General features: G+C 42.3%; 1 protein-coding gene across 1 annotated transcript in view; it reads right to left on the bottom strand.

Moving 5' to 3' along the window:
- LOC115095435 (cGMP-dependent protein kinase 2-like) overlaps positions 1-19,574 on the bottom strand; it is a 169,411-nt gene extending 149,837 nt beyond the window's left edge. The window contains 2 exon segments of the mRNA XM_029609064.1: positions 18,932-19,361; positions 19,364-19,574. Of these exon segments, the coding sequence (XP_029464924.1) occupies positions 18,932-19,361; positions 19,364-19,400 (467 nt within the window). The 5' untranslated portion in view covers positions 19,401-19,574.
- Positions 19,575-20,111: the final 537 nt, after the last annotated feature.

Genomic DNA, 20,111 nt, shown 5'->3' with positions numbered 1-20,111 from the left:
TTTATACAATGTTTTAGTGCCTGTATATATCTGCACCCTGAGGATAGTATAATATAATATAATATATATGAATGTATATATTATGTATATACACAGTTAAAATATTATTTCATTCTCTTGTACTACTAGATTTATTTTCTTGCCCTCCAGGTAATGCCTTATCTTTTCAAACCGAGGATGTGCCTCCAGGGCCGTGTGCCCAGAAAGGAAGGGTAGGGACGGCCGTTATAGTGGGTGATTTGACTATTAGGAATGTAGATAGCTGGATGGCTGGTGGGCATGAGGATCGCTTGGTAACGCCTGCTGGGGAGGAGTCAATTGTCTTGAGACATGTGAGTATAAATGCCATAGGAAGGTGCAGGATGGAGGTTCTGGATGTTAAATTTAGGATTTTAAGTAGGAAACTTAAATCTAGAACCTCCAGGGTTGCATTCTCAGAAATGCTCCAAGTTCCATGCTCGGGATCCCAGAGAAAGGCTGAGCTCCAAAGTCTCAACGCGTGGATGGTACAGGGAAAAGGTTTCCAAATTTGTTAGGAACTGGCAAACATTCTGGGGAAGGGGGAATGTACTGGACAGGATGAGCTCCTCCTTAAACAGAGTAAAACCAAGCGCTGGCACTAAACTTTCAAAAGGAGATAGAGCAGCTTTTAAACTAGACAATCAAGGAAGCCGACAATTGCTCAAAAGCGCATGGCTTAGAACAGTGGTTCTCAACCTTTTTTCTATCAGGACACACCTAAGAGATGATGCTCACATGTGTGAAACACTGAACACATGACCATCAGAGAGTAAATATAAGCATATGCTCTGCATCCACAGGAGTCCCCCGCTTCCTAACAATGGGTGCAGAGCAGAACTAAGACGTTTGCCTGTACAACTCATACAAAAAATATTCTGATACTGGTGTCATCTTAACAACAGCATCACAAGCTCCTTCTACTACCAGGTGCATTGTAAAATAATACAAACAAACCCCACTCTGTACACATCTATCAAACCTGCCATACCTCAATAGCACTAACTCTAAAAAATGAAACAGCAGGCCGAATTGCCTTCCTGCATCGGGTCCATCGCTGCGAGGGCCTGTTTTGAATTTGCCTCCAATTTGCTGGGCAGTGCTGAGGACGCCGCGACGTGGAGGAGGAGCCGGGTAGGCTAATAAAAACAAGCCTACGCCGGTGTGACGCCGCCGGCGCGACGGTTAAGCTGCGCGAGGTCAAGGGGCACGTGGCTTTGCCCAGCTTAGCCCGGTTTGGAGAGGTTTGGGGCCAGAGATTATTGCCTTTAAATAGCGGTTGGATTGAGAACTCTGGGGAGCTAAGTGTGAGTAACTTGCTGCTAAATATTGAAAGTAAATTTGAGTAAGATCTCTCTGTGATTTATTGTGTTAAATAAATCCCTCATCTACTGCTATGCCTCATACCAAGAGGAAAGCAAAGATGAGGGAGTTGTCAACGACAACTACGTCTGGTAATTTGCTTCAGTCTACTATCACAGACTGCTTTCATATTAACCCCACTCATACACCTGGAAGGGCCGCTAGTAGTCCAACTCAGGAGCAGGAGCTGGACAACGAGGCATTTGAAACATCGTTGACCCCGGGTGCCCCAGAAAAACCGGTCCCTCCTTCTGCAGAATCTGAAGTGGATTTGAATACTTCTTTGCAAGACTCTTTGGTTTCCCAGAGTGATGTCGTGAAGACGACTAAGATCTCGGAGGACATGGAAGATCATAGTCCCATGGAATCCAAAGAAACTTTGTTAATTAATGCAGAAAAAACTGAAGGGACATTGCAACAGTTAAGAGGAAGTGATGCTCAATTATGTTTGGATAGTATTGAGAATGTCTCTATTATTGTTCCAAAAAAATTCTCAATGGATGAATTAGGATTTATGATGATTAATATGCAAAAATCAATTAATAAATTAGCTAATACAGTTCAAGAAGCTTTGAAACAGAATAATCAAGTACAAGAGAAAGTAGATTCCTTGGAGAAAAGTGTTAATATAATGGATATACAATTGGGGGAAGTTCAAAAAGTTCAGTTAAATTTAATTAAATCAGAAGAACATGAAAGTAAAATTGAGATATTGGAAAATCAGATGAAGAAATCTAATCTCAGATTATTGAATTTCCCAAAAATTCACCTAGTAACACCTTTAGATCTATCTAAAGAACATCCTGAAATATTCTGAGGTCAATTTACCTAAATTAAATAAACTTTATTATTTACCACAAACAGAGGGAGGGGGAAATGAAAAGAATGGAGAGATATTAGAGGAGTTAAATCTGACAGATTTTTTGGAAAAATCTTTTGAGTCAAAAATTAATACCACAGCAACATTGTTGGTACAGTTTGCATCACAAATAGATAGAGATGCAGTGTTGAGATTGCATTTTAAATATCAGAAGTACAACTTTTATGGGCAATCTATAAGGATCCTTCCAGATATAGCACGCCCAACTCAGTTAAGACGAAAAAAGTTTATAGTAATGCGACCGGAAGTATTATTAAGAGGTGCACAATTTCATCTAAGATATCCTTGTAGATGTTTAATAAAACATTGAAATAATAGATATGTTTTCACTCAGCCTGAACAACTGTGAACATATTTGGACACACACCCTTAAGAAGCTGTGCAATAAGGGTAAAATATTATAGTGGGATGAATTAAGCATCAAGTATTTGCTTTATATGTATTTCCATTTAGGTAAATGCTCCTATTTTGATGTTTGCAACCCTTTGTTCTCAAATCCTTTACTTTACTAGATTTATTTTAAAGGATAATATGGTATTATGTTTTGTTATAATATGATTTCATGGATAAGAATGAAGTATCTTATTTCTGTTTAAAATGTGAAATTTCAATAAAAATACAATTAAAAAAAAAAAAAGAAATGAAACAGCAATAGCCCTACCCATGAAAAGGCAGCACTTCTCCATCAGTGCAATATCGAGAAAATACAACTAATAAGGCTGATACAAACCTCTAGAAAAGTACCTCATCTCAGTCACATGCACACACAACACACACAGACCTGCCTTCACCAAATACAGAATAAAAGACCACAAATTACAAATGTGGAAACAAAACCTGGAATGGAAACCCCAAGACCACTTTCTGTATGCAGTGCAAAACTGGAGACTAGAAACAAAATTATATTTCCTCCTACACTAAGCAAAGTTCAAAGAGAGAAGAAATGCATATTCTCAAATCTGACATAGTATGGTCCTTGTACCCACTCACTCCCCTCCATGCTCCCATTACCCCTCACTTCTCCAACTACTCAATCATCCCTTCACATGCTCATAAGTCTGTCCAACATTCCCGACACTCCCCACCCCACATCTTCTTCCCCGTGCTCTCTCTCCCCTGCTCAACTCTTTCTGCCCTTCCCTCTCCTCTTCCCTACCCAGAATACCTCTGACCACCTCTTTCCTAACCCTTGCTGCTCAGCATCCCCAACTCCCCCCCCCCAACCCAGCAGCCCCACATCTCCATCTCTTTCTCCACTTCCATCTCTCTTCCCTGTCCAGCATCCAAAACCCTCCCTTCTCCACCTCTCCCTACCTAGCAACCCCAACCTCCTTTCCCCCACCCCTTCCTATCCAGTATACTCCTGACTCCCTATCTCCCCAGCCTTCCTGCCCAGTACATTTCCCCCTCCTCCTGGCTCCCATCCAGCAGAAAAGACTTCAGTCCAATCCAGAGTCTTCCTCCCTCTTTATCAGCAGCAGATGAGGGCAAGAAGCACTGAGGCGAGGAAGATAAGGAGGCAGCAGCAAATCTACAGAGTACGCACATTTCTCCCTTATGCGCTTGCTTTCACATCCAGGCTTCATGGGGTGAAGAGAATATCAGCAGCCTCACTGCCAGTCCAGGCAGAGGAAGATAAAGTTGGTGTCCTGCCAGACCCATGGGAACAGGAGTTCATAATATCGTGCTCTGATCTGAGTGAAGGAGAAGGGAACAACCTCCCACTGGCCAGGAAGAGAAGGAAGCAAGAGCAGCTTCTACTCATACCCAATAAAAGAGAAGTCAGCCAACTCCTGCCCAGACTGATGAGGAAAGATCAATCTTCTGTTGGCTCTACAACACACCTCTCGGGATTTCGTGACAGACTAGTGTGTCCTGACACACCTGTTGAGAACCACTGGTTTAGAATGATGTACCTTTGAAGGATTCTAACAAACAAGGAAGTTAGGGAATCCCAATAGGTTGTAATAAATGCTAAAGTAGCCAAGATGCCTTTAAAGTAAAGGCAGACAGAGCAGGGATATTCTAAATTACACTTTTCAACTGATAAGCAGCTTGTTAATACAAAAAAAAGTATACTTTGAAATATCTGTATACAAATGCAAGAAATCTAAAAAATAAGATGGAAGAGTTAGACTATATAGCATTGAATGAAGAGGTAGATATAATTGACATCTCAAAGAAGCAGTGGAAAGAGAATAATCAATGGTACAATGTGATACCAGGGTACAAATTATATCATAATGATTGGATAGATTAAACAGGTTGAGGGGTGGCGTTATATGTTAAAGAGGGCATAGAATCAAACAGGATAAAAGTTCTGTAGCAAAAAAAATGCATTGTAGAATCGTTATGTACAGAAATTCCATGTGAGAAGGGGAATAGAATAGCAGTGGGGATATAATACCATCCACCTGCACAGAATGAACAGACAGACAATAAAATAATAAAATAAATTAGGAAATCTAATAAAATTAGCAACATAGTAACAAAGGAGGATATAAATTACCCCAATATTGGCCAGATAAATGTCACATCAGGAGGTACTTCAAAGCGGATTACATTCAGGTACTATAGGTATTTCCCAGTCCCAGAGGGCTCACAATCTATGTTCCACATTGGGAGTCACCCATTCAGGAAAAGACTAGTTGTTTATTGTAGATAATGGGGTAGATTTTTAAAAACGGCGCGTTCGCGTACTTTTGTTCGCGCTCCAGGCGCAAACAAAAGTATGCTGGATTTTAGTAGATAGCGCGTAGCCGCACGTATCTGCTAAAATCCAGGATCGGTGCGCGCAAGGCTGCCGATTTGGGCAGCCGGCGTGCGCCGAGCCACGCAGCCTGCCTCCGTTCCCTCCGAGGCCGCTCCGAAATCGGAGCGGCCTCGGAGGGAACTCTCTTTCGCCCTCCCCTCCTTCCCCTCCCTTCCTCTACCTAACCCATCCCCTCGGCCCTATCTAAACCCCCCCCTACCTTTGTCCGGGGATTTATGCCCCTGGGCCCGCCCACGAAATGCCGCGTCCCACCCCCAAAATGCTGCGTCGATCGGCCCCGCCCCTGACATGCCCCCCGACACGCCCCCGACAAAAAACCCCGGGACTTACGCGAGTCCTGGGGCTCTGCGCGCGCCGGCAGGCCTATGGAAAATAGGCGCGCCGGCTCGCAAGGCTTTTAAAATCCGCCCCAATGTATTGAAATTTTATGCTCAGTATGTGGCAGCAGCGAAGAAAGCAAATAGAATGCTAGGAATTATTAGGAAAGGAATGGAGAATAAAACAGACAATATCATAATGCCTCTGTATCGCTCCATGGTGAGACTGCACCTTGAGTACTGTGTGCAATTCTGATCACCACATCTCAAAAAAGGTAGAGAGGCATTAGAAAAAGTACTGAGAAGTGGAACCAAAATGTTAAAGGAGGATGGAACAATTCACCTATGAGAAAAGGCTACAGAGATTAGGACTCTTCAGTTTGGAGAAGAGATGGCTGAAGGGAGATGTGATAGAGGTTTATAAATTACTGAGTGGAATGGAACGGGTAAACACGAATCAGTTGTTTACTTTTTCAAATAGCACAAAGACTAGGTGAAACAAAATGAAGTTACTAGGTTATACATTTATGACAAATAATGAGAAAATATTTTTTTACTCAACACAATTAAGTTCTAGAATTCATAAGAACAAAAGAACATAAGAAATTGCCATGCTGGGTCAGACCAAGGGTCCATCAAGCCCAGCATCCTATTTCCAACAGAGGCCAAACCAGGCCACAAGAACCTGGCAATTACTCAAATACTAAGAAGATCCCATGCTACTGAATCCAGTAATAGCAATGACTATTCCCTAAGTAAACTTAATTAATAGCAGTTAATGGACTTCTCCTCCAAGAACTTATCCAAACCTTTTTTGAACCCAGCTATTCTAACTGCACTAACAACATCCTCTGGCAACAAATTCCAGAGCTTAATTGTGCGTTGAGTGAAAAAGAATTTTCTCCGATTAGTCTTAAATGTGCTACTTGCTAACTTCATGGAGTGCCCCCTAGTTCTCCTATTATCTGAAAGTGTAAATAACCGATTCACATCTACTCGTTCAAGACCTCTCATGATTTTAAACACCTCTATCATATCCCCCCTCAGCCGTCTCTTCTCCAAGCTGAACAGCCCTAACCTCTTCAGCCTTTCCTCATAGGGAAGCTGTGCCATCCCCTTTATAATTTTGGTTGCCCTTCTCTGTACCTTTTCCATCGCAACTATATCTTTTTTGAGATGCGGCGACCAGAATTGTACACAGTATTCAAGGTGCGGTCTCACCATGGAGCGATATAGAGGCATTATGACTTTCCGTTTTATTAACCATTCCCTTCCTAATAATTCCTAACAATCTATTTGCTTTTTTGACTGCTGCAGCACACTGAGCTGACGATTTTAAAGTATTATCCACTATGATGCCTAGATCTTTTTCCTGGGTGGTAGCTCCTAATATGGAACCTGACATCGTGTAACTACAGCAAGGGTTATTTTCCCTATATGCAACACCATTCATTGCTGAAGAATACTGTAAAAGATGTTAATTCAGCTGGATTTAAAAAAGGTCATGGAAGAAAAGTCCATAAACCATTATTAAGGTATACTTGGGGAAATCCACGGCTTAGCCCTGCGATCTTTTGTGACCCTGCCAGCTTCTTGTGACCTGATTTGTCCACTTTGGAAACAGGATACGGGACTTGAAGGACCTTTGGTCTGACCCAGTAAGGCAAATGTTATATTTCTATGTTCTTATGTCCTGAAAATGTGACTGGCTACGTGTGTCCCAAGCACTGGACTGAGAACCCTAGTTTTAGAGCCCTGTAATCTTGGCCACTCGGTGTCTCTGTTGCACGATAACTTGGACTTCCTCTCTCCTAGAGACTGTGAACGCTGCCTCACAGCTAGCCTGGCAAGTAGAAGTCAGGACCAGCAATCAAACCCAGGTCTTTCATATTGCCCTAGGCCAGCAACTGTGCTATTAATTTGAATGCACAGAATAATAGGCCACATTTTCATAGGCCTATGCATGTAAAAACTTGAGGGTAGATTTTAAAAAATAACGCGATCGCGTACTTTTGTTGGCGCACCAGGCGCAAACAAAAGTATGCTGGATTTTATAAGATACGCGCGTAGCCGCGCGTATCTTATAAAATCCAAGATCGGTGCACGCAAGGCTGCCGATTTTGGGCAGCCTGCGCGCGCCGACCCGCGCAGTCTGCCTCCGTTCCCTCTGAGGCCGCTCCGAAATCGGAGCGGCCTCGGAGGGAACTTTCTTTCGCCTTTCCCTCACCTTCCCCTCCCTTCCCCTACCTAACCCCCCCCCCGGCCCTATCTAAACCCCACCCCTACTTTTATCCATGGATTTACGCCTGCGCCAGCAGGCTGCTGGCGCGCCAAGACCCAACCCGGGGGCTATTCCGGAGGGCGCGGCCACGCCCCCGGAACGCCCCTGGGCCGGCGTCACGCCCTCGGGCCCGTCCCCAAATGCTGCATCCCGCCCCCGAAACGCCGTGTCATTCGGGCCCGCCCCGACACACCCCTGACACGCCCCCTTCAAAAAACCCTGGGATTTGCGCGCGTCCCGGGGCTCTGCGCGCGCCGGCGGCCTTTGCAAAATAGGTGCGCCGGCGCACGAGGGCCCTGCTCACGTACATCCGGGCGGATTTATGCGAGCAGGGCTTTTAAAATCCGCCCGTTGGGGTTTATGCATGTGGCAGGGCCTTGCGCGCATAGGGGCGGATTTTAAAATGGTTACGCACATAAGGTAAAAAATAACCAAAAATCAAATAGTTAGGTAGGAGTTAGGGGTCGGGGAGGAGAGGAAAGGAAAGGGGAAAAAGGTAGGAAGGTTATGTAGAGGGATAGGGATGTTCCTTCTCAGTCCTCTCCTTAATTGGAGCAGATTGGGAGGGAACTGGGGAAGGCCCTATTGCGTCACCGTGCGTTTCTTTACAAAATACGCCCCCCCCCCCCCCCGTTGCGCGTACGAGTATGAACCGTGCGCGCGCATGTTATAAAATTGGCATGTCCCGTGCAAAGTTTTTAAAATCTATCCCTTATGTTCTGGCCCTAGCTGGAACATAACTTCCCTAAACCTATTAGATAAATAGGAGCAGCTTTGGAGATATCAAAACTGTTAACATAAAGTACACATCTTTTTTAAAAGAACGGTATAAAAGCAATCACCCAAGCACATGTAAAGGAAGTTTTATGGCAAAAAATAAATGCAGAATCATTTCTTGTGTACTTTTCAGGCTGAGGGCCCCCTTTTTAATTCAACTAGTGTGGCCTCTGCTTCAATTGTCTTAGTGGAATTCGGGTGGTGACTCACAGTAAATGAAATATTCTGCTCTGCGGCCACCACTGCAAATCCTTATTAGTGAACTTCAAATGATAGTAAACTGCACAGCAGGAGTGGTTCCAAACCAATCTGGCTTTATTTTCCATGCAGTGTTTACACAGCGTGCATTCCACAGAAACAATGAGGTCTTCAGATCTCACTTTCTGTGAAGATCAATAGAACTATGGCACAGTGAGGGCATTTACCTGGGCAATAGGACTTTTGGAAAATTGTGCACTGTATATGGGGATAAAAGTACACAGGGTATGACACAGTGCGCATATTTTTCCTGCATTTTTGCAGAGGCATTCCTGGGGTTGCAGTTAGGCCAGGGAAGGCAACAACATGCAGGGCCAGTGCTAGGTTTATTTGCTGCCCTGTGCGAACAATTACTGTGCTCTCCCCCCCCCCCCCCCCCCCCCCCCAATTCATTCAGTCTCTCTCCCGGCCCATCAAATAAAGCCCAGCTCCCTCCTGCAATCTATATTTTAAAAAAATGATACGCCTCCATTCCCTCACCTCGGTCACATATGCAGAACACAGACAGAACTTCACCAAATACAGAATGAACGGATCAGAAAGTATAAACAGAAATGTGCTGAGAAGAACTGAACTGGAACCCACAACAAGCCAGCCTCTACATGCAGAGCAAGAATGGAAAAACAAACATTACCACACTTCATAAAACATTAAATAATAAAATCAAGAAATATAAAATATCAATCATAATAGTAAAATCATATTTGTAAAAAGAATAAATATTTCAAACACCAATAAAATATTTCAAAACATCTGATGAATATAAAAAATCCAATAATTAAAAAATGTTCTAGTCCCCCCCCCCAAAATAAAATGTTTCAAAAGATCAGAAACATCAAATTACGCCCAATAATTAAAACTAATAAGGATTTAAAAATCTCCTGCTCTCCATATCTGATATCTTTTGATTTCCATTCATCCTCAGATCACTGGATTGGGTGAGGTAGGGCTGTACAAATTTTATCTTCCTTCTCACACACACGCACAATAACACATTCTTTCTTTCACACATTCTCTCTCTCACATACACAGGCTCCTTCTCCCTCATAGATACATTATGTATATGTGTGTGTGTGTGTGCCTGTGAGAGCTTATATGTAACACATAGGTTCTCACAGGCACACAAACATTCACAAACACACACACAAGTACACAGGCTCTCACAGACATATTCACAGGCACATAGGTTCTCACACAGAAACACACACACATATAGACTCTCATACAGGCACACACAAACATACACATAGCTCACACACACACATATGTACTCACAAAGACACATAGGCTGTCACACAGACACACACACACATAGGCTCGCTCACACACATACACACACATATACCATGTGCTCATACAGGCACACACAAACACACATTCACACAGGCTCTCACTCACACATACATTTACAAGTTCACACAAATACAAACCATGGCTCCTATTGTCATTGGGCTGTGGTGGGATGAGTTTCGCCACAGCCCAATGGCCTTCCTGCTTGGGTGGGGGGGGGGGGGGGAGAGGAAGTTGTGCACGGGCTGCACACAAAAACACGGGCCTCTCCTTCAGCCACCAGCAGCCTCTCTTCTTCTTCAGCCACCAGCAGCCTCTCTTCTTCTTCAGCTGTCAGCAAGTTGAGCTCCGTCGGCGGCCTCTCTCCTCCTGTCACCTGCAGTTCCTGTGTGTGCCAGCGTCCTCTCTCATTCTTCTGCTGCCAGTGGCCTTCTTCAGCCATCAGTGGGTTGAGCTCCGCCAGCGGCCTCTCTCCTAATTCAGCCGCTGACGGGTTGAACTCCACTGGTGGCCCTGCGGCCTCTCCAGCTGCTGCTGGCTCGCCACTCCCCGGGTGTGCTGCCCCGTGCAAATGCACAGTATGCACACCTGGTTGCTCTGGGCCTGACAACGAGTACTTTCCCTTTGAGAATTAGTGCAAAGTCCATGAAGAAAAGTTACTACGGACTTTGTAACTACTGTAGGCATTTGAAAATTGCCCCCAGAATTTAACAGAGAATTCCTCAGACAACTGTACCAGTACGTTTCTCTTTGATCTGAAGTGAAAATTCACAACTCTCTTCTCTGGCAGGAGGGACCCAGCGGTAATCATGTTTCTAAGAATGGATTCATATTGATTCTTCAGGGTGGAATTTCTATCAGAGTGGTCTTCATGAACCTCCCTAGAAATGCTAATTTATTCAGCAAGGGAGCCAATTTTCTCCCTCCTGCTTCATCTGGATCCTATCTCACTCGCTCTCTAACACATATATTTATCTTGAGCATGACTATAACAATCTTGGGCTGGACCACTAATTGTCTGCACTGGATTTAGTAGAACATGCCAGGAGTTTGGGATTACATTAGCCTTTCCCAGCTCTTGGGTTTCTAACCAATTGAGACCACCTTCAACTCAGCTCAAAGCCATTTATGATTGGGGGAGATCAGGTTCAAAGTTGAGATTTCCCAAATCTTTAGTCATAATAGCCAGGATTTTCTATCATTCGATCCTATTACCTTCCTCAGCAAGCCAAAATGGCATAGCATTGATCTTGTAAACTGTTTGCGTTCGTGCCTATTCTCGCCCTCGCTCCACCCTCTCTACCTTTGTGGCAACTCCCTTCGGCTCTGACGGACCAGAGCCGAAGGGAGTTGCCGCAGCTTCTCTCTGCCTCTGTGTCCCGGAGTCCCCGGGCTGGCTTGACGCTACAGATCTGCCATGTTCCTGATGACGTAAGGGTGCAAGCTCTAGACTTGTATCGGCAAGGGCGCGAACCTCGGGGGCATCCCCCCCGTAGTGACGTCATCTGCTTCCAACATAAAAGGTCTTTGCTTGCAACTACGAATCAAGTTAGCAAGGAGGAATCTTTCTCCGCTGCTCTGCCTCTGCCAACTTACCTAGGGGTACCCGCTCCTCGGGGGCCCCGCTCTCTCTCTTCTTGATTTCAGATACAGGACGGAATCCGGTACTCGCTCCACAAGGGCCCACGTTCCTGAAGACTCAGAAGACTCCTATTGCCTGGAAGCGATCGCAGACGTGAACACTGTGAGTTCTATTCAGATAGGAACTGGTACCCGCTCCACGAGGGCTTACGCTCCTAATCCCAAAGATTCCTTTTTGTCTAAAACGTTATCGCAGGGAAGGAGATCGTGAGTTATGCAGATTGCAGATAGGAAACCGGTACTCGCTCCACGAGGGCCTATGTTCCTCAACTCTCTTCAACTCTCTTCTATTCCAGAAGCCATCTCATACACAGTTATTGTGAGTTACTATTTCTGACTGCTTACAGGAACCAGAACTCTCCTGTGGCTCCTGTTCCTGAATACTGAAGACTCTCTGTTGCCTAAGAGGACCTTACAGACATCTACCATTGTGAGCGTATCATCCACTACTGGTTATGTATCCAGCATACCCTGTCTACTCACTACCTATAGTCTCTCTCTACAGCTCAGCAACTCAGAGATCACTATTCCAGTATCTGAAGGACTTCAGCCCTGCCGAGCACATCAGCTCACTACTGCCAACTCTGGTGGTTCTACCTCCTGTCTAATAAAGAACTATCTGTGTTTGTCTCAATACTCCAGCCTAGCCGGTGGTTCTTCTCAGGATCTCCTCTTGGGGGCGCTGTCATCTGCCATCGGCCCAGGGATTCACCATTTCTACTAAGTGTTCATTCCTTACACTAATAGAGCGGTATTATATCATCTACCACTCTGTGGGAGCCAACCCCATATAGTTCACTAATTCTGCCTTACGGTAGTATCATCACTGTTACTCCTTCTTCAAGGGAACAGATCCATAACAGATTGCTACTTCAGTACAGGAAGTACAAAATAGGTATGTTAGTGTACAAGTTTCGTTGCGTCAGATTCTTACCTTTTGGTTTAATGTACTGTTACGGATTTATTAATCCAGTTAGATGTTTGAGATTCTTCACAATTTAATTTGCTAGAGATTCACTCAATTCGCCTCCATGGCCCGTTTATCCTGTACTAGGGAGACTTCTTTCTCCATTGCGGCACCCACTCAATGGAACCTTCTTCCTTTTGACCTCAGATCTTTAGAAGATGTTAAAAAATTTAAAACGGCATTTAAGGAATATCTGCTTCATCGTGCGTTCAATGATAAATGAGGCTGCATGAATGTTCTTAATCTGCTCATTAAAAGATATATGATGATTTATTAATTGAATATTCAATTTTTGGAATATGCTTTTATGTCTAAAATAGTAAATGTACCATTAATATTTGATATTTTGCGGCTTGGTTTCTGTGAAGCTGAAATCTGTTGTCTTATTTTATTTTGTTTTTATTATGTATGTACCCTTGTATATCGCCTAGGCCTTGTTAAGTGTTAGGCGATTAATAAATTTTAATAAATGAAATGAAATGAAATTATATTAAGTGCTAACTCCCTAGCGGATCTGTCTCAGTTTGCTCAGCTCCAAAGCAGAATTATAACAGAGTGCTAGCTCTTTCATTCTACAGGAACCAGCACATACCAGGTTGCCAACTCTGCCCTCCCGGCGGGGTTAGCCATATCATACTGCCAACTCCTCCCCTCGGAGGAGCTGGTCGATACAGACCGCTAACTCCACCCTCCTGGCAGGTTGAGCCACAACAGTTTGCTAACTCCTCCTCCCAGAGGAGCTGGAACCTAACAGATTGCTAACTCCACCCTCCTGGCAGGGTGAGCAATAACAGTAGCCAAAAGACATAGATTATGATGCCAATCAGAACTTCTCAAAAAAAAAGGCACAAGCACAGATAAACATGGTGAATAAAACAGAGATGTGGTAAAATAATGTGGTCCATCCTTTCCTTGAATGTGAAACAAATCCTTTATTGGAGAACAGTGCTCATTCCAAACATTAGTTACAAGAGTGATCCCCTGACACGCAGTGTGTTTCACAATAGCTGTGTTGGGAGGAATAAGAAATCTAAAATCAAACAAATTGAGGAACATAAATAGAAAGGATATCACAGAGAAATAGACACAGCGTCAAAGAGACATAACATCAGAGAAAAATTTAACCTCATGAGGTTCTTAACAGGATATAGAGTACCTCAAAATTTAAAGTTGCTGAACCAGACTAGCAGTATACCTCTGAACAAACAGACTGAGAAGGTTTTATAGGATTAAAGAAAAGACACCAGAAGTCACGTGAAAAGAGGCACTAATCAAAAGTGGTGTTATATTTTTGTAAGAATGTGAACCCTGTGAGCCTCACCGTCAGCAGGTGTAGTCTCGGTGGCGTGGGACCCAGCTAGAAGTAGAGACTTTATTATGAAGGAAGGAAAAAGTAATGTCCACAGAGATGGAGATGTAGTAGTACAGTCCTGAGCAATGGGAAATACCCAGAGCGAGGCCACAGATGAGAAAATCCGGTAGTGACCCACAGAGCGGGGTACACCAGGGATCCCCTCTAACGAGTGTAGGCACCTCAGGAATACAGATTCGGTAGTGGCCCACTGAGCAGGGTATGCTGAGGATGTCTGTACAGTAGATGTTGAAGAACTGGTAGAGATGCCGGAACCCGGAAGTGGCTCCCATAGTTGGTGTGTTGATACTCTGCAGTGCAGAAAAGCTGAATAGCTTCTACTGAATAAAGGTGGTAGTGGCCCGAGGCTCGGGGTACACCGCGTGAAATCCTCAATACAGTTCGTATAGTAGAAATCAGTAGAGGTACTCACAATGGATAGTTCCCGGAAAGAGAGAGAGACCTGAGAAGCAGGTTTAGTAGCAGTCAGGCAGGTAGGCCCTCAGAGGAGCAGATAGCCAGGAACACAGGGAAGCCCCCGAGAAGCGGGTACTCAGAGCGTTTAGATGCCAAGACCAAAGTCAGGAACAGGAAGTCCTTGAATGAGGTGGATTCAGCAAGACGGAACTCCTTGCTAACTCAAAGAAGGCAAGGGCCAGTTGGATTAAATACACTAGCAAGCTGATGTCATCGGGAGGGGACGCCCACGAGGTTCCCGCCATGAGGTGTTCAAAAGAGGCCCTTGCGCACGCGCCTAAGTAATTCCTGGTTCAAGATGGCGGTCGGCAGCGCCCATGCTGTCCTCGGAACGCCGGAGAGGTCAGCGGGGATTAGCAGAGACCGCCATTCTTCCCAGACTTGACGGAGCAGGGAAAAAAGAGGTGAGCATGAGAGGTCACAGCCGTCTGCGACCGACAGGCATAACAAGTGGAATATAAATAATTTTGAAAATAGAACTAAACAAAAACCAGAGTTTTCCAACTACAATTAGGTATTCCAGAAGGGGAAAGGTATAATGAAAAAATAAGAACAGAATCACATTTAGACTAATTGAAAAACTAAAATATGAAAAACAAATTCACCCTAAGTCAAAAAAGAGCACAAAAACGCTGTTATAAAAGAATCATCCTGCACTCAAAAGCAAGAGACTCAATGGGCCAATCAATCAAAAGCATGAAACAATTAACACACCCCTCACAAAATTTCACTAAAAACTTTTTTTGAAAATAGAAAACTTCACCTTTGCACACATTGGAGGAGATGATGGAAGACATCAACCCCACGTGAGAATGGTGTGCAATGGTCAATCACACAAAATCGCAGATCAGATTCAGAGTTCAACAAGAGGGGCTTTAGTGCAAAAGTGACAGATACAACTTAAGAAGTTCAAAAAAATGTTTGTTTTAAGTAAGCAGGCGGCCTTCCCAACATAAAGAAAATGGCATGAGCAAATGATAACAAATATCACCAGCAGAAATGCAAGTAGTAGAAAAACATAAACAAATTGTTTATGTGAAACTAGGAGTTAAAATGAAGTAACAGAAAGGGATAAAGAGAATATTTTACAATGTCCACAAGGGGAATGTCCAGTAAATGCAGTGGGTTGTTCTGATGGGGAACGATATTCTGAAAATGCCAAAAGGTCCTGAAGGTTGCAGCCATGACAAAATGTATAACTAAGAGGATGACGAAGAATAGGATGAGGTGAAAGACAAGACCAATGGCATCTAATAATTGAACATAAATTTTCACTGAAAAAAGAAAAAGGTAAAACGCAGGTAATTAAATCCAAACTGGCATCTGAGGACCATAGATGTTATTTTTTCACTATACCTTTCCCCCTTTTGGAATACCTAATTGTATTTGGAAATCTCTGTTTTTTGTTTAAATCTTTTTTCTCAATTATTTACATGCCTCTTTTAATTGATACCTCTTTTCACGTGACCTTTGGCACCTTTAGTTTGATCCTTTAAAAATGCCCCTGTTTATTTATTTGGAGTTATGCGGTGAGTCTGGTTTAAATTTTAAGGTTCTCTATATCCCGATGTTAAATTTTTCTCTGATGTTAATATCTATGGCTATTTCTATGTGATGTCCTCACTATTTATGTTTCCCAATTTGTTTGATTTTTTGATTTCTTGTCCCTCCCGATGCAGCTAATGTGAAAAACGTTCTGTATCGAGGAGCCGCTCTTGTAACTGATGTTTGGAATTAGCACAGTTTTTCAACAAAGGATTGATATCACTTTCAAGAAATGCTGGAAATGCTTACATGTTTTTTGCTCCCATCAGAACCCAACACAAATATGTCCTTCACCAGGCCAATAGGTGAGTGACTCTGTTGCATGACTCTCAGGACCTTTGTTTGAACACAACCTCCTTAGTACCCCAGCCCCTTCTAGCCTGACAAGCAGCAATAAGTCCAAAAAATGAATCTTGCAGGATTTAGTTTTATTGTTTGTATGGAATTGTTTGTTTTGTTTTATCTAAATATGATGACTTTGCTACTATAGCCTTTATTATTTGATTTTAATTATGAATGTGTATATTGTTCTTCACCTAGTTTAGTGGCTAGATGGGCTATAAATATTTTAAATAAATAAACTAATTGACTGGTACATATCTCTCTTCTTGATATTTAGTCAATTCTAATAATGAATCCTGGCTCTTTGTCTCTTATAAGATCTCTGAATACATATGATATAGTAAAATATACAGCTGATAAGGGTTGAATAAGGAATGAATAGAGAAGAACTCAATGGAAGATGATATAAATATAAACATAGATTTTTAATGGGGAACTCCCAAGAGTCTACTTTAGGCTGAGAAATCAAGCTCATATTATTCTTGTTACAAGTTTATACTTGGAATTCATAACACAGATATGACCAAGTGGTCTGAAGAGCTGGAAAACCTGATTGTATTTGTGAAGTCTAATCTCTGTTCTACCAAAGAATCCATGTAAGCATGGGATAGGTACTTTATCTTCTTATTCCTCCAAATAGCCAGCTGTAATTGGCTAGTATTATATTATTATCAAGTATTGGTTCTTCTATCTATTGTTTAGAAAATAGAAAATACAGGGCACTATATTCAAAGATATCCAGTTATCTAAGTTATCTGGGTATAACTCCGGTTATCTAAGTTATCTGGATATAACTTATCTAGATAACTTAGAAGAGATATTCAGCAGCACAGCTATACTACTGAATATAACTGGATAAGTTCTAGCCAGGTCTAACTTATTCGGTTAACTTAACTGGATAAGGCTGACTATAGGCACTTATCCGGTTAAGAAAACCAGATAAGTTGCCCTGCCTTGATCCTCCCATTCTCCACCCATTGACTGTTGGCTATCTACTTAGCTGGATAAGTGACTCATCCGGCTAAGTGGCAGCTGCTGAACATAGTCGGATATTCAGCGGCCACCGCTTAGCTGGATTAGTCCTACTTATCTGGTTAAGTAGCGTTTCAATATTGGCATCATTGTAATTAACATACCATAAGTAAAAATCTGCAACAGGATCAGGATAGACAACCTTTAAGGTATGGAAACCTTAAGGAGGGATCTAGTGAAATATGAGGAATCATCTAGAGTCTGACATCTAAGATTTAATGTTAAAAATTGCCAAAGAAGAAGTACAGTATAGGAGAAGTTCTTCTGTCTTGAAAACAAGAGCAGGCTCTTGAGGTGATCATATCTGATAATCTTATGGTGGCCAAACAGATAGATAAGTTGAAAGCAAAAGCCACATCGAAGCTTGGGTGCATAGGCAAAGTAATAGCCAACAGGAAAAAAGGAGGTGATATTGCATCTGTATAAGTTTGTGGTGAGTAAATAACACAAACTCTACAAAAAACAAATGTAATGGAAGTTGAGCAAATGTTTGGTATGTCCATCTTTTGGAATATTGTGAACAATTCTGCTGACAGCACCTTCAAAAGGATACAAAATGAATATAATTGACACAGAGGAGGGCTAATAAAATAGTCAGGAATCTTCATCATAAAGCATGTGGGACAAACTTAAAAGATTAAATATGCATATCCTGGAGGAAAGGGGAGCTATGAAAAAAGACATTTAAATACCTCCAAGAATTAAATGCACAGGAGATGGGCCTCTTGCATTGGCAAGGAGGCTCTAGAACAAGAGGTCATGGGAAGAGGGTGAAAGGGGATAGACTCAGAAGTAATCTAAGGAGATATTTCTTTACAGAAAGGGTGGTTCCCTGTGCAGATGGTGTAGACAAAGGCAGTATTAGAATTCAAGAAAACATGGGACAAGCACAGAGGATTTCTTAGGGCTAGGAAGGGACTATAAAGATGAGCAAGAAATGTGGTTGGGCAAACTGGATGGGTCATATGGTCTTTATCTTATTTATTCCAATTCTGTATGCCATCTTATTTCATCAAAACTCAAAATGGATCTGCCATCATTTTCAATGTTTCTATGTATATTTCTCTAAAGTAGATTATTAGCCAACTGCTCCTGAAATGGCTGACTGTAGACTTCTATATGGTAAAGTATATTCTCTTCCTGATCAGATGAAAGGTGCTATTCATAATTATTTTGTGAGGTTTATTAACTAAAAGTTTTCTCATTGGAGATTCACAGGTAGATCAGCAGAGTATGCCCTTTTTACCTTTCTAAAAAATATTTCTGAAAAAATAAAATGAATTTTAATATAGTGCAATAAACTGGACTCATGTTGTGGAACAATGTAGGAATGGGTAAAATGACCCTAACCTGGCACAAATTAGACTGGCCTGGTGCACTGTAACCAAGTTCCTCTGCTAGGCTTAGGCCTATCCAATTTTATTCTACTCTTTTTAACGAATACATAATTATTTGTAATCTATCTGATAACTTTCATCACTGGAAGTTTGCACTTGGTGAATTGATAAGTAAGTGTAATAAAACTTTATGATATTATGTGTTGCATTATTTGACCCAAAGTACACATACAATTAAAGCAATGTACAAATATAAAATAAATTGTTTTCTTTCTAGTCTTACCTTGAATCTTTGCGGATACAGGCCCCTTCCAAGGAGAAATTCTTTGTGGCTGGGCAATAATAATTCCTTGAGGTAGGCTCTGCTGATACACCTTCTTTAGCTTTCAGACGTCTATGGACTTCTGTAGTCAAATCATTAAAGTGACAAGGCCCTTGGTTTATGACACTGAGAAGTCCGTTCTTCTGGTTGTCTCTTGGGGATGGTGGCATGCTGTTATACCCAATGGCATCCTGCAGCTTATCTATCTGAGAGACTTTTATTTGGAGTTCTTTCTCTAGTTGTCTAATTTTCTCATCTTTCTCCTTTAGTTCCTCCCATTTCTGTTGCAGTTCCTTCTCCAAATAAAGGACCGTCTCCTGTAACTTCCCCAAAACCCCACAAGGATATTCCCTCATGGTAGAAGGCAGACAACTGTCTTCAGTTCTTGGGCTTTGATAGTTCCATTTCCCATGGTGCTCTTGGTAAACATCACAGAAAGAATAACCCGTACCTTATGCTGTAAACTCCATGTCGCCTTTAACTTTCACAAGGAAATTATAATACTATCAACTGATTTCTCAGAAGGTATTCCAATTATTGAAAACCATTAATATATTCAGTATTGTTTCCAGCAGCAACATTATTATAATTCTCCTCTTCAGGGTTGTTTCAGAGACTCTGCCAAGAACACCTAAAGAAGATACACATAATAATACCAAAATATTGTGAAGAACAGAATTAAATGAATAAAACCCACTAGTCAGTAAACCCACTGGCCTGGTGGTCTCAATGTCTAGCCCAAATGAGCTAGCTGTGAGATCATAAAAGGAATGTGCTCCAAGGGTCTTTCTATGAAAATACCTGTTGATTTACTCATGGGTATATTATAGAGTTCTAGAGGAGCCACAGTTCGCTCTTTCACTGGATATCAGATGAGTTTTAAAAGGGGTTGAGGCAAAACAATTGAAGATTCAAGGTGGCTCAGTGTTGTGCCTCCTCTGTCACCTGATGGTGGTAGGGTTGCCAATTTTTGTAAGATATTTTGAACTGTGCTGTGGGAATGAAGCATGTTATAAAGTCCCTTAAAAATATATTGTCAGAACTATTTATTTGCAGGACAAAGTATAGACCTTTGCCAAGGCCTCACCTGGAATACTGAGTAAGCTTTGGCCGCATCAGTACTGAAAGGATATTGATAACA

The sequence above is a fragment of the Rhinatrema bivittatum genome, chromosome 7, assembly GCF_901001135.1.
Source record: "Rhinatrema bivittatum chromosome 7, aRhiBiv1.1, whole genome shotgun sequence".
Taxonomy (NCBI): domain Eukaryota; kingdom Metazoa; phylum Chordata; class Amphibia; order Gymnophiona; family Rhinatrematidae; genus Rhinatrema; species Rhinatrema bivittatum.
Note: the sequence above shows the minus strand (reverse complement) of the source record. Positions and strands in the feature narration are given on the sequence as shown.